General features: G+C 37.6%; 3 protein-coding genes across 3 annotated transcripts in view; 2 read left to right on the forward strand and 1 right to left on the reverse strand.

The window, feature by feature from the left end:
- LOC132794359 (uncharacterized) overlaps positions 1 to 25,439 on the reverse strand; it is a 50,703-nt gene that overhangs the window by 5,576 nt on the left and 19,688 nt on the right. Inside the window, 9 exon segments of the mRNA XM_060804762.1 lie at positions 1,617 to 1,815; positions 1,972 to 2,793; positions 2,990 to 3,127; positions 3,186 to 3,448; positions 3,508 to 3,729; positions 3,853 to 4,076; positions 4,142 to 4,326; positions 4,415 to 4,473; positions 7,620 to 7,729. Coding sequence (XP_060660745.1) covers positions 1,617 to 1,815; positions 1,972 to 2,793; positions 2,990 to 3,127; positions 3,186 to 3,448; positions 3,508 to 3,729; positions 3,853 to 4,076; positions 4,142 to 4,326; positions 4,415 to 4,473; positions 7,620 to 7,729 — 2,222 coding nt within the window.
- LOC132794362 (acyl-CoA-binding protein) lies at positions 101 to 598 on the forward strand. Its single transcript, XM_060804765.1, has 2 exons — positions 101 to 183; positions 259 to 598. The coding sequence occupies exons 1-2, from the start codon at positions 178 to 180 to the stop codon at positions 496 to 498; spliced, it is 246 nt and encodes an 81-aa protein (XP_060660748.1). The 5' UTR covers positions 101 to 177; the 3' UTR covers positions 499 to 598.
- LOC132794361 (acyl-CoA-binding protein homolog) lies at positions 752 to 1,244 on the forward strand. Its single transcript, XM_060804764.1, has 2 exons — positions 752 to 846; positions 916 to 1,244. The coding sequence occupies exons 1-2, from the start codon at positions 769 to 771 to the stop codon at positions 1,159 to 1,161; spliced, it is 324 nt and encodes a 107-aa protein (XP_060660747.1). The 5' UTR covers positions 752 to 768; the 3' UTR covers positions 1,162 to 1,244.

Genomic DNA, 25,439 nt, shown 5'->3' on the forward strand with positions numbered 1-25,439 from the left:
CATGAGCTAGTTGTATTCGTAAATCTTCAAGGCTTTCTATTTACTACTACAGCGAGCATTTCTTATTTATGACACTCGGCAAAATTGATAAGATTTAATTATATTGCTCGTGTCGGACTATAAAAGGCGGTGTTCGGTGCACTACAAATCATAGTCTTTCATTAGATCGCTAACAAAATGGATGTAAGTAAATCGCGCGCATCGTAAAAGTGAATAATCTCTACTCATTTTTTTATGATAATTTATGAATCGTTGCAGTTCGATGCAATTGTAGAAAAGTCCAAGGCCTTCAGCAGCAAGCCGCCCCCAGAGGTCTATCTGGAGTTCTATGGCCTCTACAAGCAGGTCAACTCCGGCGATGTGAATATCGAGAAGCCCGCCGATGCTGAGGGTGCTGCCAAATACGAGGCTTGGCTGAGCCGCAAGGGATTGTCCGTGGATGCTGCCAAGGCTGCCTACATTGCTCTCTATGAGAAATACGCTCCCATCTATACGTAAATTATTAATATATATACTTAATTCCCGATTATAATGGCAATAAAGTTCACGTAATGAATCGTTCGAGCCCCTCTAAAAAGGGGCTGCTGATAAACCTAAATGGAAACCTTTGATCAATCTATATTGCCAATGGGGTCATTAAAAAGTTTGCTTGCTTGCCGTTTTATATTGCCGACATGGACATGACAAAGTTGTGAGCTTATCACAGCGATATCTAAAAGTCCTAAACTCTCATAAATCGCTATCAGCTAAAACTGGTCAAGTGCTTCGATGTATATAAAGGCTGTGTGTAAACCCAATCAGCACTCAGACGCAGTTAATACAGCTCTAGCCAAAGACAACATGGATGTAAGTATTAAGACACTTAACTTTGAGGGTCTTTACGCTATAACATGGATTTCCAATCATCGTGTTTAGTTCAACACCGCCACCGAGAAAGCCAAGAGCTTCACCAAGACCCCCACCAATGATGAGTTCTTGGAATTCTACGGTCTCTACAAGCAGGCCACCGTTGGTGACAACACCACCGCTGAGCCCGGCACCTTGGATCTGAAGGGCAAGGCCAAGTGGGCGGCATGGAGCAAGCACAAGGGTCTATCCCAGGATGCCGCCAAGGCTGCCTACATTGCCACCTACGAGAAGTACGCTCCCAAATACGCTTAGATCTCTGTCTTAGGCTCTTCAAATTAACACTCAATAGATGAACAAAATAAAATTGAAAATTATTTGCATAATTTAAAAACTAATTGGTTATGCTTAAAAATTGATATAATTTAAAATTAATTGAATAATTGAATAAATAAATTTGAATAAACTATAAAAATGATTGCTATATAAGAGGGAAGAAGTCTCTAAATAAAATAATGTTGAAAATAGATTGACTGGGCTAATAATTCAAGAAGATGCATAGAATAATAATTGTTTGATAAAAAAGGAGCTCTCCTGAGTCTGAAAGCAACTCAAGATGCAGTTGAGAAAATAGCTTGCTGACGAAAGTTCAAGTGACTTGCTAACTAATCTTAAACTTGAATGGGAATAATTGTGCTATATAGCAAAGAGGTAAAAAAAAAAGTTCTTGATAAGCCAAACAAGTTCCCCCCAAGTGGCTATAAACTTACCGCGATATTTCACTTTTGCTCTTGCTCTTGGCAAGACCTTCTTTGGCTTTCGATATGAGGCCCGACATGTCACCGCAGATGGCGCCCCGATTGCCTGGCTCCTGTGTGGGACTCGTGGGGAGATTACTCAGCTTCCGTGTGAGATCCTTGACCGTATGATCCCGTTTCAGCTGCAGCAGCATATCCTTATCCTCCAGATCTGTGAAGAGTAACACATTAGATATTACAAGTCATACTACAGACAACGAGACCGAATTAGATGAACACACAAAAGTATGCAACAGCAGCTTCGCTTCGCTTGATGATGAATTTTCGTACAGCACATAAAAGTATGCAAAAGCTTTTTGTCACCTACCTGTTGTATCCATGTCTTGTTGTGGTTGCTCTGGGTTAGTACTGGTTGTTAGGGTGGTTCTAGCTGCCATCGGCTGTGCCCGAGGCTGTGTATTCAATTGGGGAAAATGCCACCAGCCAGGCGGTGGCGGCGGCGGTGGTGGAGGCGGTGGCGGTGGCGGAGGCGCACCAACTGCAATTGGCTTGTGTATGGGACTCAATGGCTCGGGTGGTGGCAACGGCTCCAATTTTAATGGTGTCGAACTGTCGCTGGCAGCAAACTCAAAGCCATTCAACGTCTTTTTGGGGCTAAGCACTTCCTGTGCGGTGGCCGCCAGATGCTTGGGCGATTGATTGAGTTGCGTGTAATAGTTGTTCAGTCGATTGGCATCGTTCTCATACTTTTTGTAGGCACTGCACTCCGTTTGCTGAATGTTCTTCATGATGCCGTTGATCACAGTTGCGTTGCGCTCCCGAAAGAGGTTCTTTTTGGTAAGGAACTCGTTCTGATTGTTCGTATTATTGTTGGCCTTGTCAAAGCTGTTGTTGATGATGGAAATGCTTTGGCTGCCACTCAACAGTTGCTTTGTGGGACTCAGCAACAGACTGTTGTTGGGCGTCTCGATGTGATTGTTATTGTTGCTATTGCTATTGCTATTGTTGTTGTGGGACTGTTGTATGCTGTTGTTGTTGTGGCTCGAATTATTATTACTAATGGGTGTGTTGGACTCTAGTATGCTTGCGTTTGGAGGCGACGAAGTTGGCGGCAGCAGCTCAGTTTGCAATGATTGCGGCGGACTGTCGCCGCTTTGGATGGTTGCAGGTATGGCAGTTACAATTTGGCCTGTTTCGAGGTGGTGTTGTGGGTGATTTTTGTTTTGTTTTGTTTTGTTTTTGGTTAGCATGATCGGCGGATGACAAATGCGGGACAACATAGATACACAGCGATTAGCATGTAGAGAGAATCAAAGTTAGTTTCGGTTCGTTTAAAGCAGCTTGCAAGAAGCAAAATGTTACAGCGAGTGCCTGCGCAAACTTACCATAGTTTTCACGCAGCTCGCGGGCTGCTAAGATGCCATTGGCTGCCGCTTCCTCTTGCTCCTTGAGGAAGCTTTTGTGGCGCTCGGCGCGTTCACGACGTCGCCTTAGACCCGGAGTGACACCAGCGCCATCGCGAGCTAAGTAATGATATTATAAATTAAATTCATTTCTAGATAATACAATTTATAAACTTACGTTTCTTCTCCTGAAACAGTCCGCCACTGAACTCTGTGGAGTTGGTCGAGCCCGAGCTGTCGTCCTCATCGAGCGTGGCCTGCGTTGGCGTCATTCTCAGCACTGTGGTCGGCAGCACTTTGGTCAATGGCGCCGGGCTATTGTCGGTGCTGTGGCGACGCGACTTGCGACGTTCTGCGGTTCCAGTGCCAGGACGATTGCGTTGCGTCTTGCGCATAGAATTCTGTGGCAAACGCTGGCCATCCGACTCGCCATCCTCGAATCTGTGTCATGAATAAATTTAATTATAAAACTGCATTATATAATTAAGACATTAACTCACTTTAACACCGCCTCGTACAGCTGCAGCTGATCTAACAGATCCATATCTGTGCCTGGCTTGGACATATAGCGTAGTATCACTGCCTCCATGCCCTGTTGTTCCAGAAGATCACTTTCATCATAGAAGCTATCCTGATCCGTCAGTCCAGCAAGCGTTTTATTTATGAGAGAAGTAGCATAAATCACCAGCTCTGCATCTGCGTTATCATAGTCCTTCAACAGTCTGGAAGAGTAAAGTCAAGTTTAATAAACTATCGCATAGCAATAATATGTACAGCCTAAAAGGAGGCAACACTTTTTGTTTACACTTGCAGCCTAAAAGCAGGCAACACTTTTTTTTGCTTACCTCATTATATTTGTCCATGGCGCTGTACCTTGGGCAGCGTCCACTGCATGAATGGCGCTCACAAGCACATAGCAATTGGACTCGGCATACTCGACGAACACGAGCAAGAGCTTGAGCGCCGTCTTCACAACCGAACGGTAATTGGATGCGATCAATGAATAAAGCCACTCCATGGTGGGCTGATGCTTCATAACGCCATTCATGCCGTCCACATAGAGCATGACCTGCAACGAATTAATAGGCTTTGACTCGTGCCCAATGAGCAATGAGTTCGTTTGACTTTGCTTACCTGTCCCAGGGCACGCAGAATATAGTTTTGATAGTTCTGATCGGCACAATTGCCAACGCGCACCAGACAATTGAGACCGCCCAGTGCGACAAAGGCATGCACGAGATCCTTATCCTCTTGGAACACCTGTTTGAGAGAGAATAGTGCACGACGCAAATCGCTGCCCTCTGATGAGAGTAGTTTCTCTGTATAGAGAGTGTAGGAAAAGCAATAGGTCAATGAGGCGTATACGTAACGCTAGATTTGAATCTAAAGTCCAAGCACAATACTTACCAATAATGGCCTGAACGCGTACGCTCAGCTGTGTGCGCACCACCAGCGAGTTTTTGCGACTGAGAAGTAGAGGAGGGAGAAGATTATAAAAATTGAAATTAATTTTCTATGTAATTTCATTAGCAATGGCAACAAAACAAAAGGCGAGCGCGGGGTACAAAACTATAGTAAAAGTAAAACACAATGGGGGATATGCGATGCGATGCGATGGTTGGTCGCTTGAATGGTTCATTGACCAGTTAAGAACATTGATTACCCGCTGCTTGCTGCTGAGGCTGCTGCCCAGTTGTGTTGGCCATAATAAAAGTAATAACAAACGACGCAGATAATTGAAAATGGACTATGAAGCATCAGAGTGAACGTAGCCGCCAATAAGTCGAGCCAAGAATTCATAATGAAATGTGTGTATTTGTGTTTGTGTTTGTGTGTGTCTCTCTCACACACAACTCGATTCTCCACTCAACTCAACTTGACTCAAAGCTGCACACACAGCCACACCTGTCTCTGTGTAGTTGTGTCTGTGGCTGAGTTGCAGATTGACAAGCCACAACCATCGAGACATCAAGCCATCGACCCAATGTTCGCCCCGTGCCCGTGCTTGTGGAATTTTGATGCGAACTGAGGCGAATGATTTGCATGCGAGCGCGCTTCCATGACTAATACGATAAGCATGATTAGTGAGCAGGCAACCCAAGAGTGTTCCTACTCCAACTCCCCCCTTCGTCTGCTCCGCCTGCTACTCCTCCTCCTCTGACAACACACACACTCATTGGCGCCAAGTAACTGGAGTAGCGTCTACAACTAACTCCTGGCTAACTGCCAGCAATTTGCTAAGTTCTCCACATGGCGATGGCGACAGTTGCATTATAATTTTTTTTTTATAGAAGACATCCGACTTGATGATCATCGTAAATTGAAACCAGTGAAAGTCAGGTAGACTTCTGCTTCTGCTTCTACCTTGTGCCTTCTGCCTCGAGCGCATTCTGGTACTTTGTGGCAGGACACTTCAACTATCTTTTTAATCCCATTATCTAGCCCCCAAGCAGGTCATTAGCTTCCCACTTGCCACTTCGAAGCTGCTATTTGCCAGTTGCCAGTTGCCATACTTGGCCCCTGGCCCGACGCGTACTTTGGCTGCAAGTACTTTAGTCGCGCCCTTGCCACTGACATCACGTTCTTTGTGGCCAACAACCAACAACCAGCAACAGTTATGGCAAAGACAAATGTGTATACACAACAACACCGTTGGAATATGCAATATAATTGTAGTTCTTCAGAAAGAACTTTGTACTTTGTGAAGTTCCGAAGTTACTTGAATTGGATAAAAGCAGTAGAGAGCTTGTTTGCTTAGCATGAAAGTGTGTCGTAAGATACAAGTTTCTATTCACATTGTTCTTTAACTAAAATACATTTTAGTTGACCAACATTCATTATCAATTTTTCAGGAACTATAAGATATTCTTTTACTTAAAAGTGCGAGGAAGTAATATCAATATTAAGTGCAAAATTGTTTGAAATGCAATTTGGAATAAATTTGACATTGCTGCCACCAAATTATTTACAGATACATAACTGCTAATGCAAATATGAAAGTTAGAACTCAAACATCTATTCTTTTTTTTATATTACGAAATGCTTTTGATACAATATTCCTTAGCTAAAAGTGTATTATAGTTAACCATCACATATTGAAGCTATTCATTTATGAACAAATTTAAGGAAATAACTTGTAAATTATATTTGATATTGTTTGTAATGCAAATTGCAAAGAAATTTGCTATCAAATTGCTATCTAACTAAATGAAATGCTTCCCAACTTATTTGATTATCATGAAATATAGTTTAAAATACAATATTCTTTAACTAAAGTACTGAAATTTGTTGAAATAAATAGTGATAATATATGTTATATTTTTGCTATCAAATTAATATAAGTTTGAGAAGCAATATTCTTTAGCATTTAACATTATCAATTTTTACATAAAAATTGAAGCTCGTATTCAATGTGAAAATTCAAGGAATTAAATTTTAAATTTCTTGAAATAAGAAATAATTTCGAAATATTTTGAACTAACAGTATGTATGAGATATATGAGATATATTATAATTCCATTTTAATATTTAATTTTATGTAATTTTATTAATCCTAAACCTAGATTCAAGTAGTACATTTTGCAGTTATACTTCATAACAATAAATAATCCTTCTTTATTCGCACTCCCACAATAAATTCGCTAATCCTCGACTTCCTTAAAATGCCATAAATATCTGGCATTGCTTTTGCTACCATTGATCACTTTTCAGTGTGTGAGAATTGTGTCGCCGCCGTTTGCCAGCAACGCCTTGAGGCATGCCACGTCATAGCTTCAAGACGCGACACGCAGGGCATTCCAGAGTGACTTATAGACCAGACACAAGTTGATGCTTTTGTGCTGTTGTTTGTGAGCTGAGCTCAAAGAGAGAAATATGCACATAACATGCATAAAAATATAACGACGCATTGCCCACGGTTTATATTTAGACTGCTTTTTCGATTTTTTCGCGTTTGTTTTGCGGATTACGAGTAAATGCAAATTAAATGCATGTGGCAGCCGAAAAAATCGCAACAAGTTGCACGTCGCGGAGGCATGCAGCAAATGCAAATGCAAAAAAATATCTGTCTGTGAGTTGATTGAGCACGGAGCAGTCAGGTGGGAGAGAAGGAAGAGAGGAGAGGAGAGGAGACTTTGTAGCCGCAGTTTCCTGTGCCACAGATAGCGACATTTTTTATATGTGGCCAGCAGACAGGCAATATCTTTATTAGCCAAAGCGCCTTGCAGCACAGACAGACAGCGTGTAATAGTGTCTGTGGTGAAAGGCCACAGCCACCCACGAGGCAGCTGCCCCAGAAACCCAGAGCTGCCCGCAACATATCCGTATCAAACATAACATCCATTTCCATTTCGCATTTCGCATTTCGATTTTCATTGGCATTTGCATTTCCTGCCGCTTTCCAAATAAAATTGGGTTCAAGGTAAAGCGGTTGCAAAAAAGTGAAAATCGCTGACAATAATAATATTATTTTTTTTGCAAACAGTTTGTTCATAAATCATCGCATAAAACCAATTGCCAATTAAACTGTGTGGGAGTCTCTCTAGTTGCAGCTGCAGTTACTTTTGTTGCTTGTTGTGTGGGTTGACTTGAGTCATTAGTTCTTGTTACTCACCTCGCTTGCAGTCCCTCAATCTCTTCAGTCTGCTCGGCAAGAGATGACTCCAGATCCAAGTAGGCGCCATATTCGCCATCCTTAAACACCTGAATAGCAGCATCGTCGATCTGCAAAAAGAAAAAGAGAATTGCGGAGACAAAGTTCAGCGAATTGCGATTGCAATTATAATTAAAGCTAAAGCTAAAAGTAAGTTCGACTACTGCGCTACGCAGTAAAAGTTGTTTATGGCCAGGCCACAAAAAAAAAAGAGAAAAAGAGAAAGAGAAAGATGCAGATGCCAACGACCATAGAACATTTTGTGAGTGAGTGACGGTTGCATCGAAAGTCGCGTCGACGTTGGCAGACGATTTCGTTTAGGCGTTCAACGTTGTTGTTGTTGTTGTTGTTGATGGCCACAGCCACAACTCGCACCACAAACTTGATGATGACGATGATGATGATGGCAATGATGACGTCTCATCGTCATCGCCTTCTACTGCAGCAGTTGCAGTTTTACTGCCGCTTCTGCTTCTGCTTCTTCAGCTGCTGTGGATGGTCACCTACTTTTCTCCGCAATGCTTTCAGTTTTCAGTTTTGAAAAGCAAACTGAGCCGAGCTGAGCTGATTGCCATGGCCAAGTGCTTGATTGATCAAATCTCAAGTCAGGCTTCTCCTGCTGCGTGCATAAAGCAGAAGCAAAAGCAAAAGCTTTCCTCTTTCTCCCTCCCTCTCTCTTTTCTGTCTTGATCTTCTCGATTTTTTTATTGGCGCATTGAAAGTAATTATTTGTGCATTTACAGAACAATTACCGGACAACATGAAATTATGTGTGTCGATGCTTGCTTAATGTGTGAAAAAAAATGAAATACCAACAGACAACAGACCGAGCAGCAGCAGCAGCAGCAATTGCTCTTGGCCAGCAGCAAATCTTGGCCATCTCATCCGGGTAAAGATTACACATACGCCTATTTGCTTGGTTAACGCCCCGACGAAAAGGAATTAGCTTGTGTCTGCTTCGCGTCTTCTTCTACTGAGACTCTCTATCGATGCTTCAATTTGGACACACCCCCAACTACAACTACCCAGAAGAATAGCAGTCCAAGTGAAGCACACAAAGAAAAGAAAAGAAACGAAACGAAAAGAAAAGAGAAAACAAAGCTGCATCGCGTGCCCCAAAGGTTCTTGTCTTTCATAACTTTTGACGCTGCACCCAGAGGCAATTTGGCCAGTTTTTGTGTTGCCATTTTGCCATTTGGCCATTTGCTAAATTAAAAGCTTTGGCAGACGTTGGCAGTCAATGACTTTTAAAGGCGCGACTGCCAAGAATAGATTTATTTCAAGCAAATTATCTAATGCATTTGGAAACCAAATAAACAACAAGTATTTTTGGCAAAGAAATATAAAATTTCTATATTTCGAATTTAGCCCAAGGTAAAGTGATACTTATAAATATTAAAATATGTATGTATATATGTTATAAAGTATTAGATATACGAATAAAAGTGTAGTTAGAAGTATCATTAACAGAAATGTAATAATCTTCTTTAGGTTGTATAATAAAATAATAGATAAGCTACAGTCGGGTGTGCTCGACTTTGAAATACCCGCTACCAATCTTCCCATAAAACCATATATATACTAAAATATACCAAATATATTTGGTATATCCATATATAGTAATACATTAAAAATGTACCATTGAGGTCAAAATATAGTATACGGAAGTGGACTAGGCAGAAATTTTAAACAAATATATGGTATAGTATATTATGTGCTGGTTATTATCTTTAAAATATAAGATAAGCTCGGTCAATTTAATGAAATTAAGTTGGGAATTTATAGGCTACGAGTGTTTTATTTCTTGCTAATATTTACTAAGATTATATTTATAGTAACACATAAAAATATAGCTTATAAATACTAACCATGTTTATACAAAATCAAAGATAATCTCATATACATAAATGGCATAATATCAGATTTATTATTTATATTTTTATTGGCTATTTAGTCTTATCGAATAACAGTAACAAATACAAGTATTAAACTAACAATATTTATGCCACAAATGAGCAACAAAGTAGTGAAAAAATGCTGCATTTTTATAAAAACTAAATATATTCATATTGCCGTCATAAACTTTGGGATTGAATGCCAACTAACGATCTGATAGGAAGTGATTTTGCTTTTATCAGACGATTATATCTTGGAAAAAAATGATCATAAACTGAAATAAAATTTGATATTTGTATGCTTATTGCTTGAATTTGTTTATAAAACCGAAAAGTAGCGAACAAACATGACTTTGAATGCGACACTTTTGGGTCATTAACATAGTGTTGGCTTATCGAGTATATCGTAATACAATTCTCGTCACTTTGAAGCGAGATTAATTAGTAATATATTATTAATTCACACCTTATCTGGACAAATCCCTATACTTAGTGTTGCTGACGAATGCAAATACTCAAGTCACAAGTATTATTGACTAGTTAATTTAGTCAAAAGTTAGATGAATCGGCAATGCAGGTAAACAACTAAATGATTGAATAACATATTTATAGAGCGGGGACAAGCTGTCTGCCGCAATTCACAGCAACAGCTTATCAAACATGGAATGAGTAAAATTTCATTCTACGAACAAATTAAACTTCCTGCTGAATGCTGAATCAGTCTTCACTATTAGCACTTGAAAACTTTCTAGAGCATTTTGTTTGTGTAGGTGTGGGGAGATAGGCTTATTTGTTAATACTCACAGCCAACAAGATCACGTAACAACATATATTCAAAATGATGTGTGAACTTTTATGCATAACTTAAAGCAATATATATTTTATATAAGCGATGCGGTGACGGCAATTAAAACCAAAGCAAGTGTTTGGCATACAAAAGAAATCGTAAATAACCTCAGGTATCGTTGTTTAGTTTTTGGCCAAAAACTATATCGACTTCGTTGTAGATATTTATTTATTTTCGTTGCTGTGCTTTTTACATACTTCATTCACAGCCCTATGCAAATTTTGTCGATTCGTTGTATATTTTTTTTTATAGAGGCGGCGGCTTCGTTTTTCTGTTGATTTTTTGACTGAAGCATGACAAGATTTTTAATCAAATTGAATTCGCACACACACACACGGACAGAAAGACACACATAGACGAGCGAGTGCCAAACTCATAAATGCGGCTATTGACACAGTTGAGGCAACGAGCATAATAATTTTGGAGGGGAGAAAATGTGCGAGCTCAAAAATTTGATATGTTTTGCAAATAAAAAAAATATTATTGATTGATAATACAACTATGCCAAATATTACAAAAATATTAAATGAATAATAAAAGGAGTGGACAACAATGTTTTGTAAATCCAATTTAACTTTGCATAAATAATTATTGCAAACAATGTATCAAATTTCGTTTTGCTAATCTCCCTAAACATTTTTATGTTGATTACATTTCAAAGGTAATTCAAATTTTATTATATGTCTTACTTAAAATGCAAATCTGCAAATATTTTGTTTACATTGAATAGGTAATTCCAATTTTATTTAAATGTCTCAATTAAATTGTAAATTGAAAATTAAAGTAAATAAATAAAATACAAAACTATACTAATAAATTACCTAACAACTTCAACAAGCATGAAACGCAACTTAACTTTTTAAAGTTAATTTAAGCTGCTGCTTAAGCACGAGTTTTATGGCAAATTTATTACAAGCTCTTAAATGATTTTCTGTTGTATTTTTTTGTGTGTGATATTTTTATACATTTTTCACCTCGCTTGAAACGTGATGTTGATGAATGGCCCACACTTTTGCTTTTCAATCAATGCCGCATTGCCGGAGAGTTAATTGACCTCAAGTTGACCGCAAAAAAAAGTTGAACGAAAAACGAAATAAATGAAATAAAATAAGGAATGCTAATTGAAATGGAAACCTTCCCCAACAAAGCATGACTTTTAAAGTTTCCCTCAGAGCGACTTTGATGGATGCTGAGTCAACTGTGGCAACTATGCAAATTGTTAGAGTAAACAAGACGCGTGCTAAAAAACGATGCGTAAGTCAAAGCAGGCCAACGTGGCGTATGCGTTTGCACAAGAAGGGAAAATTTCACAAGACAGCCAAAATATTATAGTTGTTTTTTAAACGCAAACTAATGAAATTATATTTTGAAAACTGAATGACATCATTTTTGGACAATACAAGGGTCGAAAATTCGATTGGTTTCCTTTTGTGCTTGTTTACTGGGCCGCTAACAAATCATTGATCACTTGTCTTTTGTTCTATTCTCGATTTAAATGTATTTCTATTTTTTTTTTTTTTTTGCTGTTTTTAGTTCTCTGCTGATTGGGCTCGAACACTTTATATGCTTATCTAGACACAGCGATTTTGATTGTTGTTGCTTTCCGTTGTTGCGCCGTGTGAGGTGACGTGCAAAAAGCCACAGCAATTGGCGAAAAAAAAGAGTGAAAAAGGCAACAAGAATAATTCAATACAATCAAAATAAACAACAAGAAAAAAGCATAACATAAAATACAACAAAAAAAAAAGAAGGCTGTGTCGATTGACCGCAACGAAAAATGATTATTTATAGTTGTATTTTTGCTATACGAGTTGAGTTCAGTTGAGTTGAGTATTGAGAGCTGGAAGCTCAATGACATCATCGCAGATTAGACATCAACATCAACCTCAACGGAGGTACGAGGCGAAAATTTATGAATCGATTGTAATGCGCTAAATTTAACAAGTTGCATGTGCGAGTAGTCTCCCTCTCTCTCCCTCTCTCACTATCTGTATCTCTGTATTTGTATCTGTATCTGCATCTGTGTAGCGGGGTTGTACTTCGGTTCGGGTCTGTTCCCTGGGCTGACTAATTGGACAAATGGCATTCACAGCTGCCGCGCCTGCCACATAAATCTGCCTACGACAACATCCTGACCCAAGACAGCGAAAGACGGCAAAACTAAAACGAGAACGTTGCATTTCCTTTTGCGATTTGCTCATTAGAATTTATTGCTGCCGCTTGTCAAGATTTACGTATCCTTGCAAACACAGCAACAGCAACAGCTTCGAGATTCAGCTACAGCATCGACTGGATGACAGATGACAGGCAATGGGGGCCACTGCAGCGAGCGCAACCTGGTTGCATGTTGCATGGATGGTGCACGATCAATGCTTTGCCTGGATGTTGCCTCTCCACTCTCCACTCTCGATGCTCGACGCTCTGCCTTGTTGCTTTTGCAAATTAGTCAAAGTCAAGAGATCGGCGGTACGAACAATGGCAGCGACTTAGATAATTGCTGACCAAGGCTTTCACAATACGAAAAGTGCTGTTTGAGATCTTTGCCTTGTTTCTCTTTCTTTCTTCTCGTTGCCCCAACTTCCTATTAGTTGCAACTGATTGCGCGATAGCAATAAGTTAGCCCCAAGCGTTGCAAGCGCTGGTGAAGCCATTGTCTTGGCTCTGCGTTGCAATGGATCATTCGTAAAATGTTTAACAACAATAAAATATAATAAGTGGCAGCTAGAACAGCTCCCCATTCCCCTCTCTCTCTCACACTCCTTTCTTCCCTTCCCTTTGCTTCATTTAGCTGTCTTGTGTCTTCCTTTATTTGCTATGCAAACTCATCGTTTGCTTTGTCCGTCAGTTGGTTTGTTTGCTTAAGTTCAAGTTTATATTTACCAATTACCATTTTGTAAATGTTTCAACTGTTATTATTACTATGCTTGTATTGTGGTTTTTCCATTCGAACGCCCATCACATAGTCTACGCAAATAGTATGCGTCTAACCTTCAAAAGTTTATTTGTTCTGCTACTTTGACCAGCATCTATCACCATGTGCTGCAATTGTGTTTGATCTTTCGTTTTGCCTTTGAACTTGTATCTATAACAAAAACATGGCTATAATTATCGTTATACATATAGATTTATATCTAATATAATCGATGATGTTGTCTAAACACGCTATGCAAATCGCAGTCAAATGTTGCCTGAGCCACTATATAAATTTTAACTCGACACTGGGAAGCAAATTTGGCAAGTAACAGTGAGTTCAGAAAGTCTATTCTCAGTGTTCTAAAACCATTAATTATTTTACAGTCATTAATATACTATTTGAAATTAATTACTCATTTGTCAGCAATTGTTGAGAGTTGACATTTGTTTATGTATTGTACGTGAGCTTCACAATGAGTCAGTGTTCTAAAACCGACAAAAACTAATAAATAAATAATATCCCGTTCTAGACCAGTAGTCAAAATGGAGACAAAACACTAATCGCGATCTTCTCAAATAAATATCAAAATCAAAGACCTTCGGCAAAAAAAAATAATTATGCAAAAATACGAAAAAACTTGAATAAAGATCTTGATATTGCCTCATATGAAAGTAAACTATAGATAATCATTTGAGTTAGTGTGTGTAAATTTGCGAAATACAACAACCGTCAAAAAAAAGTCAAATACCATTTAAGCTAACTCAAAACAAAAGAGAAACGTGGAAGATCCCAAGCTGATAAGGTTCCGCAGATAAGTTTCTTGGACAAAGCTTTAGCGCATTGTTTTTTCAGATTTCTATACCCGCTACCCATCTGGGAAGACGGGTATTATAACTTTGTGCCGGCCGAAAATTTAAGGCAGAAGCAAACTTCAATGAGCATGTAAAATCTTAATCAGAGATAAGAACCGAGACGATATAGACATATTCGCCTGCTTGGTTGACAATATGGTATATTTTATGATCAATAGTATATTTTGAATGCAGTAGTATTTTCGTATACTAAATATATATTAAGTAATGTTTCTGTATTTTGTTGGTATATTAACTTGTTGTTTTTATATGATAATACCGTAATAATAATAATTTCGTTATTGAATTTTGTATATTTTAATTATTATACCGTAGTAATAATAGTATTTCGGTATTATCTTCTGTATATTTTAATTATAATACCGCAATAACAATATTATATTAATATACTAAATATACATTTCAGCATTTTTTTCATTATTTATATTTCCTATATTTAAATAATTATGTATTGCATTGCTTCATTAAAAACGGATAGCGGGAATTTCGCAGTCGAGCATACTCGACCATAGCTTTCCTGCTTGTTTATCTTTTTTGTTTTGGGATTGTACGAGTAAATATGTGGGCACGTGTACGTGCACATCGCATTTAATGGGATTATGCTTTAATCTTAATGGGGTAAAAGAAAAGAGTTTAATCCTTACGCTATGCGGTGCATTGAGCAGCCTCAGGATCGTGCCCAGCTGCGTGGCCAGCGGCATTGTTGTGGTAAACGCGTAGGTCGGAGCACGCACTGGGCATGGAAACGCTGTGGTCGCCGTTAGCGGATCGCTGTCGAGCAGATACTGCACACGAAAGGTGATTAGTTCATCGGGTTCCATTTTAACAATCATTTTGGCTACACAAAAATCTTTTCGTTTGCTTTGCTCACTCACAAGTTTAAGTCGATTGAAATCTATTCACACTTTTTATTTGCACATTTTCACTCAAAACGCTTTTTGTTGTTTGCTGTAATGAACATTTTTGATTTAACATTTTTGTTGTTTTTTTTGCAATTTATTTTAATTTTGATTTTTTTATGATTGTTGTTTTTGTTGGTGCCAATCCCCAAAAATAAAGAAACATGCATTGCATAATTGCAGCGACTTGTGTTTCACTTTGATTGTGTCTCACACACACACATATACACACGCATGTTGCGCAATTTTATGCTAAACATTGCAAAATGTGGCACTGCCACGCCCCCTTCTCAGTGTACAACATTGACTGATAATTGCCATGCGAACCGGCTCGCTGTTCAAATATTTGCCTTGATTTCTGGCTGCTCTTCGCCAGACGGCAGACGACAGACGGCTAATGGTTGTGTAACTTTCAATTCAATGTCAGTTAAATGGCCAAGACAAGCGACGGTTCTCCCCTCCTCACTCCTAACTCCTCCTTTCCTCCAACTCCCCCACTGCTTTAACCGTTAGTCTGCTGCTCCCAATCATCAGCATGCAGCGCGTCGCCTCAAATCAAAATCAAAAGCAAATCAACTCAAAATATTTGGTATATAAAAAACCAAAGCAAAGACTGGACTGAGGAGAGGTCTCTCTCCATTTACCGCTAAATGGCTGTCGGAATGTGCGTAAGTTGTTTATGCAAATGTACTAGACACATTGCTTTTTGTGTTATACAGTGGAGTAGAGAGTGTGTTTTGTTTTGCCTTTGTCTTGGTTTTTGGTTGTTGGTCTGTGGTTTATGGCCAGCTTGTCCAGTTGTTCAATCCTCTCTCTCTCTCGCTCTGCGCATAATTGTTTATAACGTGACTCAAATGGGGCTCTGCCCCGACCTGACTTCGAGTACTCGTACTCATACTTTGCTCTTATTGTGTCTGCCAAGCACTTGTCTCAACTGACATTGAACTCCAACTCCAACTCCAACTTCATCGTGCTGTGGCAAAACGGGTTAAGTAATGCCCAAGAAAACCGCAGACAGACAAAGCAAAGAACTTGTCGTAGACTTTTGGCCCATTTTCACAAGTTAGCTGGAAAGCAATTTGGGATGACAATATGCCAATTAACAAAAGTTTAGCGAGCACAATTTGTGGTTAACATTTATCTGCAAGTTAATTGGCAAAATGGAACTCACAAGTGAATGAATGATACCACAAATCAAACGGCAATCGATCAAGGCAATGATTTTTATGGCTTTCTTTCTGTGTCAATTGTAATTTGAGTCAATAGTGGAAAGCATTTAATATCTCAAATCATTTAAGCTTTGCAGCGATTGTAACGAATGTGTGTATAAATAAAACTGAATGGATTTAAAGTTGGCAATTGAATTGCAAAACTAGAAAGTCATAAAATCTTCTTGTCATAAAAGAAAGAGCATCTTAATCTAAGCGTAATTTAAAACCAATTTTAAATAGAACGAATACAAACAAAACACAAATAAGAAAGACACAGTTAAATGTGCTCGCTCGACTGTGAGATAAACGCTACACATTATGAATAAAACTATAATAGTGCGGTATTAATTTTAAAATACACCGAATTGATATATCACAAAAATACTAAAATATACCAAATGTCATTTTAGGAATATTGATACAGTAGTATATTCAAAATATACCTTAGAGGGAAAATATACTATACAAGGAAAAATATACCATAGAGGGCGAAAAATACCACAGAGGAAAATATACCAAATTTTCAGTTTTCAATTTTTCAAAACAACTACGTAGGCGCTTTTGGCTTTCAATTTATCTAACGGAAATGAGGCGCAAATGAAATGCATAAACATCGAAGCTTATCGAAGTTAATCAAACAATAATTATAATCAATTTCTGGCAATTTATGAATCACATTTATAAATAGCATTTTAATTCTCACTGCATTTACGAATAATAAACTAAGCTGTCGTCAACTTTTGTTTATTTTGTTTAGTTTTAAAAGCACTTCATCAAAACAAACAAATTCATATTTTTGATGTGACTTTCAACAGCAACTCAACTGTGACCATCATTTTGTCTGCCACATGTCGCAAGTGAAACTAATTAAGTGCGAGTTGAGTAATCATAAAACTATTTAACAGATTTTAATGCACACTTCACACAGGTAGTAATTGTAAGTGAGAAGCGAAACATAAATCTAATTCTAATGTGACAGAGCGAAATGCTCATATGATTGCGTATTGCCAATTTGCGTACCGCCTTTTTTGACCGGCTTCGCATAACAATTTTAATTGCCGCTTTCGGCGAAACAAACTGCAAACACTTTGTAATTTTTTTTTGTTTTTTTTTGTGTTGAGACAACAACAAACATGTAATTATTAAATATTTGCTACTAACTCGCCACTTTGGGACTAAACGTAGCTGCCAATTTGTATGGTAAAAAACAATAACAACAGGGAAATAGACGGAGCGAAAAAAACAAAACACAAAAAAAGAGGCGGCTTTTAAAAAGCCACAAAAAACTGCGCTTAATTGCAATAATTCATTGCGAAGCGAAGCGAGCAACAGCACAGAATACGAAATAAAATTAAAACGAAAGCCATAAAAAAAGCTAATAAACTACAACGAAACACAACAAATGAAATAAAATATAAAAGAATTGTGTAAACGTAAACAGCTGTTGAGCCAGCACACTGCAAGAGCTTCTTGAGAAATGCGATTCAAGGTGGGGAACACAAAACACAACACAACAGAACGCAAAAAAATGAAAACAAAATCGCGTCATTAAGCGGCAAGGGCTTCTTCCAAAAAGGAAGTGCTCCGACAAAAGGCCAAGTTTAGAGAGAGAGAGAGAGGGAGAGAAGATAGAAGAGAGATGGAGAAAGAGAAGAGAGTGAAGTGCACAAGGGCAACATTCAGTCGTATTGTTAGCTGGCTTCCTTCAGAGCCAGGCAGGTGTGCCAAAAGTTGTTTGCAGGAAAGCACAACAACAACTACAACAACTGTAACAACAACAATGCTGCCGAAGAGGAAGAACAACTCGTTCTCGTCATGCGAAAGTCAGAAGCCAACAGGCAGACAAACTTCAACTTCAACTTCGAGTTAAAGTCGAAGTCGAAGTTGAAGTTGAAATATTTTGCCATTTTTTTTTCGAGCTCAAATGAAATTGAAAATAAACTCGGAATTTTTTGCTTTTCTTTAGCATTTTTACTTTCACGCATACACACACACACAGAGCGAGAGATACTTATATGTATTTGTGTTAAGGCGGAACTGGTCTTTGGCCAAAAGGGTTTAAGGCCCAAAATAGCTAAGTGGCAAAAACGTTTTGGTTTTTTGGCTATGGCTTCCTTATTGGCGACGTGCTGAAATTTAATGAAATTAAATAAATATTATATTGTTGTAAAAAAAAGAGACAGCAAAACGGCAGCTAAGTGGCAGTTGTGCATAGAGTTGTTGTTACGAGTTGTTAACTTGGCCAACACGGCCAACAAACGTCGCATATTTAGTTACAAATTACGACAATGGCGCCGACGCCGTGGACGCCGTGGACGACGACGACGTTGACGATGACGCCAACAATGCTGGCCATATTAAATGGTAAATGGTAAATAATTTATGCAAATGCCGCTGCAGTCGCGCAATTTGGCAGCGGCACCCACAACAACAACAACAACAACTGAGGTTGCAACTGCAACTGCAACAACAACTGTCAGGTAATGAAACCCGCCCGCTGGCTCAAGGAAACTTGCAGTCAACTCTGTCCTCCTCCTCCTTGGATCTTCTCTTTGATTTTCGCCTTGACTCGCCAAATGAACTTTCACTTTTACTGCCTCGGTCTCGGAACTGTGCAGTTCAAAAACTTTGCTGTCGATCTCTGCTGCTGTGGCTGTTGCTGCTTCTTCTTCTCTTGTTCCCGTTGCATGTCGCAACAGATTTTCAGAGGCTCAGTTCAGCATCTTCATTATGATGATCGTAAACATCAATTCGCTGAATGATTTTTGCCATCAATTATGCAAATTATGGCTAATAAGTTTGCCAATTCACAAGGCAACTTAATTGACAGCCGCTGCTACTGTGTGTTGCTAGAGGAAAACTTATGCCACACGCCCCAAATTTAAACAATGACAATGACATGTTAATGATATTGATAAAAATCAAGCATTAAAGGAAATGAAACTAGCGGAAGCTATGTATAAGTAATGACTCAGGAATGCGCAAAGAATTTTTTACCTTTTCCCCATTTCTCATTTCTCATAAAAAAGTTATAAAGCTACAGTGGAGAATGGTCGACTGGAAGATACCCGCTATCAATTCTTATTAAAAGCAAGTGTACAAAATTAATATACCAAAAAAAAAAAAAACAATAGTAAAGTATTACCATTTAAATATAATACATTATTATACTAAAAAAAAAAGTGTGGTATTATCATTTAAATATACTGAATATATATTGAAATATGACGAAATGTATTTTGGTATAATAATATACTACTTATATGGTATTATCATTTAAACATCCCAAATTCATATACCGAAAAAATACTGAAATATACTGAAATATTCTTGGTTTTATGTTATACTCTTGTGGTATTATTATTTAAGTATACCAAATTAATATACCAAAAATTACTGAAATATTTTAAAATATATATTTGGTATATTACTATACTATACCACTATTAATTCCACGATATTCAATATACAGAATTAATATACCGAAATATATCGAATTTTATAGTTTATATACCAAATGCTCCCCAAAACACAATTATAGCTCCACCTCTCATAGTCTTTAAGCCATGCCCATGGACCCTTCTATCCAATGGGTAACGGGTATAAAAACTCATTAAATAAAGAATATAAGCTGCAGATGTATATCGTTAGTTTTATGGGGTTATGGGCATATTTCAAGTTCAACTGAATTTGGGGAATTTCATTAGAACGCTTGTTCGATTTTGAGGCTTGTCTTATCTGCAATCAATGTCCACAAATGGATTGAAGAGACAAGAGTCAAACGACGTAACTGTCTCAAGCACACGTACTTTAGAGATATAGTTATTGCTTGCTGATTTCCGATTCTTATCGTTGCGCTAATAGAGACATCAAGTCAAAAATAGGCTCAGCGAATTCGCAGAATGAGCCAAAATGGAAAATGCCATTTGGATTTATTGCGACTTTTACGCTGGTTGCGCTTCAGTAGTTGGCAAATATTTTTATGTTATTTCGATTTGGATTCTTTTTATTCAAAACAAAAGAGAGACCAAAAAAAAATGCCAGTTGAAGGCGCATTCCAAGGCAATTTGTCATGCTTGCGGCGGTTAGAAAGAGCTGCAAAGAACAGGCAAGAAAGAGAGGTAGAAAAAAACGAAACCATATGCATTTGTGTCCAAGGTGCAAACAAAACAAACCAACAAATGACCAAATAATTAGACAAGACAGGGGGGAAGGGGGGAAAATGTCGAACAATCAGAAGAAAAGCAAAGCATTTTGTTGTTGTTGTTGTAGTTAACCACAAAAGTTGTTTGACCTCTTGACTGAGTGACTGACTGAAAGAGTGAGAGACTGCGACTGCGACTGCAACACATCAAATTGTTAAGCGACTGCATTTAAAAATAATTTCAGCTGCCAATAAAATAGGAACAACAACAGCAACAACAATGACAACGATGGCCTGTACTCTAATAGGGCTCGAATCGAAACGAGTTTGTCCCGCACGGAGCTAGAAAATTGTGTCACGTTGTTGCTGTGGCAGCAACAACAACCACAACAGCAACGGTTAAACGCTTTTGACACAGCTAGAGCCTTGGCTATAGATCGAGAGAGTGTTGCTTGCCCCTTGGCTTGATGTTGCATACCAACGCATAATGTGCGTGTGCCCAGCTCCAAGTCCAAGTCAAGCATTTGATTTATTGAATTCTGAGCAGAGCCACAAAACTGATTTTGTATGCGACGGATGCGTTGGCCAAGAATGCCAACTCATTATGCGCAAGCACAGAGACATAGAGAGAAAAAGAGATAGAAGTGCGGCTTCACAGTTAATTATAACAATGGCAAAGCAGAGAAAAGTCACAGCAAACGGAAATGCGACCATTATTATTATTACATCGATGCGACGTGTTCACATGTCACTTCCTGCGGCTTAACCAAACGAACTTAAAGCACCGAGTGCCAAATGTAAGTGTCAAAATGTTAATTGCAATGGCAAACGCAACTGTGGGAAGTCTCTGGGATTGAGGTCAAGAGAGAGAGAGAAGCTTTTGAGATGAGGAAGTGCGCTACTTGGCTTCTTCTATGCTAATGCTCTACAGAAGAGTGCAACACTCTTGCATTCATATGCATAAAACGGTAGCACTTAAAAAGCCAGCCAGCATCACACACAAAACAAAAAAAAAGGTTTCAGGGCAGTGACAGTGAAAAGTGGAACCATCGAAAAACAACCTTTAAATTGAATAATTTATGCAGTGAGATTTCCAACATATGTAGAACTAGATTAGACTTGAAAATAGCTGGAAAGATGAAAGTGTCAAGCGGAGCAGCAGCCTAAGAAATTGGGTTACCAAAAACAATAAATATTGTCTCTCCAGAGATGATAATGATAAGTCCAAGATTAACCCCGAGATAAATATTGAATGTTCCAATTAGTTCAACTTGAAATGCAATAAAAGTTGTTTACACTCGACAGGTATTAATTGAGGTATGCAGTTGAGATCTATTATGAAAGAATTGTAGATTAAAAGATACTGAAACAAAGTTATACAAGTTCGTAATAGATTCTTGAAGAAACTCTTTTGAGAATATTTTGATTAAATATTCCTAATCAAAGTTGTACAAGTGACAAACGCTTATGAGAGAATGAGTGATAAATAATTCTAAACCAAAGTTCTACATGAGAAAAAAAATATAGTATAAAGTGTTATAGTTTCAACCAAATTTTACAAGTGACAATAGTTTGAAGAAAGTTTAATAAAAGATTCTGCATCGAGATTGTACAACTAAAAACACTTATGAGAGGGTTTTAGATTAAAGATTCTAAACCAAAGTTATACAAAGTGAAATATTGTAGTTCAAGGATTATTTAATCAAAATTCTATAAGGGAGAAACGCTTATACAGAAATTGTTGATGATTCTTAATCAAAATTCTTACAAGTGACAAACACTTATGAGAGAATTTTAGATTAAAGATTCTAAATCAAAGTTTTACATGAAACAAAATTCAGTTCAAAGATTATTAAACAAAATTCCACAAGCGACAAAAGTTATCTAAGTTCTACAACTGACAAGCACTAAAGAGAGAATTTTATTTTAAAGATTCTAAACCGAAGTACTTCAAAGATTATTTAATCGAAATTCTACAAAAGAGAAATGCTTATGCAAAAATAATGATAAAAGATTCTTGATCAAATTCAACATCTGACAAACGCTTTTTCCCACACAGTTTGAACTATGCACATTCGTAAGTTTTATTCTTTTGATAGATTGTCGCTATTTCCCTTTCATTTAGCCATGTTGCTACATTTGTTTTAGCTCGTAACTTTGCCCGGTTCACAGGTCTCCTCCGCATTTCAACTCATCTCATCTCTGGCATCTCACATTTTGTGGTTATTTTTAATGCAGTTGACATGAATTCTTACAAAATAGCCACACAGATTCACACACAAAATATATAGCTCTATATATACATATGTATGCATATTCAATTATATATGTAAATATTTATTTGCTCCACTAACTTGTTGTGCACATTTCTCTCTCTCTGAGTGCGTGACTAATATTTTGATTGCAACGAGCCAAAAACTTGGCCACGATTTGTTGCTTGTGCAATTCAAATGACAACAACAATAACAATAATAATAATAAGCAGCCAGATAATCATCGTAATAATAAAGGCAAAAAAATAACGAAAAACGAAATATAAATATATTTTTTTGGCAGTCAAAGAAAATGGTCGGAAACTACCGGGTAAATGACCCACATTTCATTTTCCCCTGTGTGTGTGTGTGTGTGTGTGACAGTTTTCATTTCAAATTGGGAACTCGTTCAAATTTGTTGTTATTTTTAGTGCGCAGCTGAGGAATGTATTTGTAGATGCGCTGACGAAATCAACGAGCGTTAATCATACGCACCGTTCGCCTGTTTGCACAAATGTTCTGCCGAATTAAAACGAAAGGCAAACAAAGGGCAAAAAAATAACAACAACAGTCATAATAAACGACACTCAAATATTTAAGTTAAGTCATGCTTAAGCATTTTTCACTATCACTTTCCGCTTTTTTTTCCAGCTCAGCCGCAATTTGAATAACAAGAGGAGGGAGAGAAAAAAAAAGGCCCGACTGTCCGTTTCTTTATAATTTGCTGGCCTAATGAGCGTGGCCCAGCCCAAGAAAAAGACCAAGACCAGCATCATTTAATAGTTATAGTCTAATAAACAATGTCTAATCTCTGTTGAGCGTGTTTTCACTTTGGCCATGATAAATTGCACATGTTTCTTGTCTGTGGCCTGTTGATTGTTGGTCTTTCCATTTCCATGTCTCGATGTCTCGATGTCGATTGCATCTTTTTCAAAGACGGGCAGCATTGCATTTTCCAAAAAAAAAAACATAAATCAACTCTCATAATGCATACACACAACACACAACACACAGCATTTATTTATTGAATTTTATGAAAAATACTGCAACCAGACGAATGGATGGATGGCCAATGACCAATGGCCAATGGTCAATGGTCAACAGGCGCCTAATGCGACGCCACCACGTTTATAATATTATGCAGATTTCATGCAACCGCTTCAAATGTTGCAAACTATTTTTGATAAATCGCCGACGCTTTTGGGTATTTCTGACGATTCGGTTGGTTTGCTGAAGGAGGCGGAGTTGCCAAGTGGCAAACTGCAAAATGTGTTGCAATTTGTATATACAAAAAAAAAAACTAAGGAGAAAAAAACATTCGTGTGGCAGGCTGACAGCTGCCTCTTGATTATGGCTGTTCAAATTGTAGACTGACAGCGGAGTCGGCAAGGTCAAGTTGAGCTTGATTGATTTCAAATGCAATTTTACTATAAAAAAAAACTTCGTTTTAGTTGGTAGATAGAAAGCCAAAGGTTGCCGCTAATGAAATGTTACACCAAGGAAGTAATAAATAAATTTAAAAATAAATCTAGAAATTAAAAGACACTTTACAAATTATAGAAAAATTATAAAAGTTTCAGCTAATGAAATTTGGTAACAAGAAAGCAATATACCAATTTTTTAATAACACTACAAAATGAAAGACAAATAAAGTTAATGCCACATTACAAATTATTGAAAAATTATAAACGTTTCAAATAATAAAACTACTAAATAAAAGACAAAGAAACAAAGTAAAAATGCAAACATTGCGAGTAATGAAATGTTAAACAAAGGAAGTCACAAACAAATTTAAACTGAAGGATTACTTTTATGTTAAAGCAATTTCTGAAATTCCAGAAAATACACATTAAAGGATTACTTGTAAAGAAAAAATCCCTATTTTGTAATCAACTCTTTACACACATCATCCTTGGCATCTTTTTGTGGTTTACAACTGATTGCTGAGCGACATCAAGGTCGCTGAATTTCGCAAAATTTGATCAATATGCGTAATCTTCATTGACTCCTGCGATGCTGTCATAATGCAGTCAATCTTCAATCTTCAATACCCAATAACCAATGCATATGCTTGTAATTTTTATTGTTGAAAACCGCAAATCGTTTTGAAATGATTGCCTTTATTTTGTAGCCGTGTCGAAGCGGACGAAGACAGTTTCTTTTGAGGTCAGCGAAGCTCCCTAATAACACTTGGAAGTCCAACTCAATACTATATATGCAGTTTGTTTAACATGCTCGAACTTCATTTTACTTAATTGTTTTTATGGTCACTTTTTTTGCCATAAACTTTTTAATGGGCGCGCAATCAAAGTGCTTTGCATTTTATGGGCTCTTTTTTTTTAGCCACGGACCGAAGAGTATAATCAACTATTATAACAACGATTCAAAGCCATTGACGATGCATTTTTACAACCGATAAAAATCACAGAAAATTTGTTTGAAAACTTACAGATACACCACAATGAAGAAGAGCTGCAATGTGAAGTTATCACTTCATTAGAAAGAAATTTGGTTGAAGTCCCACTTAATTGACAGAACTTTGTCTTCTTAATGAAACTTAATCGCCAGTAAAATTGAGAAACTTGATACACAAAAATATTTGGAAATGAAACTGTTTATAAAAGAGTGGAATTTGTAAATAAATGTTTAGAACAATATTCGTAATTAAGCTACAGTTTTCTTCGAAATGCAATTTGTATAGAAATTGTTGTACAAATACTTTGACACATTTCACACGAAAATCGATC

Source organism: Drosophila nasuta, chromosome 3 (assembly GCF_023558535.2).
Source record: "Drosophila nasuta strain 15112-1781.00 chromosome 3, ASM2355853v1, whole genome shotgun sequence".
In the NCBI taxonomy this organism is placed as follows: domain Eukaryota; kingdom Metazoa; phylum Arthropoda; class Insecta; order Diptera; family Drosophilidae; genus Drosophila; species Drosophila nasuta.

Coding starts and splice junctions, on each gene's coding strand:
- LOC132794361 (XM_060804764.1), top strand. CDS start 769: ATGTATATAAAGGCTGTGTGTAAACCCAATCAGCACTCAGACGCAGTT. Junction 847..915: donor TAGCCAAAGACAACATGGAT/GTAAGTATTAAG, acceptor CATCGTGTTTAG/TTCAACACCGCCACCGAGAA.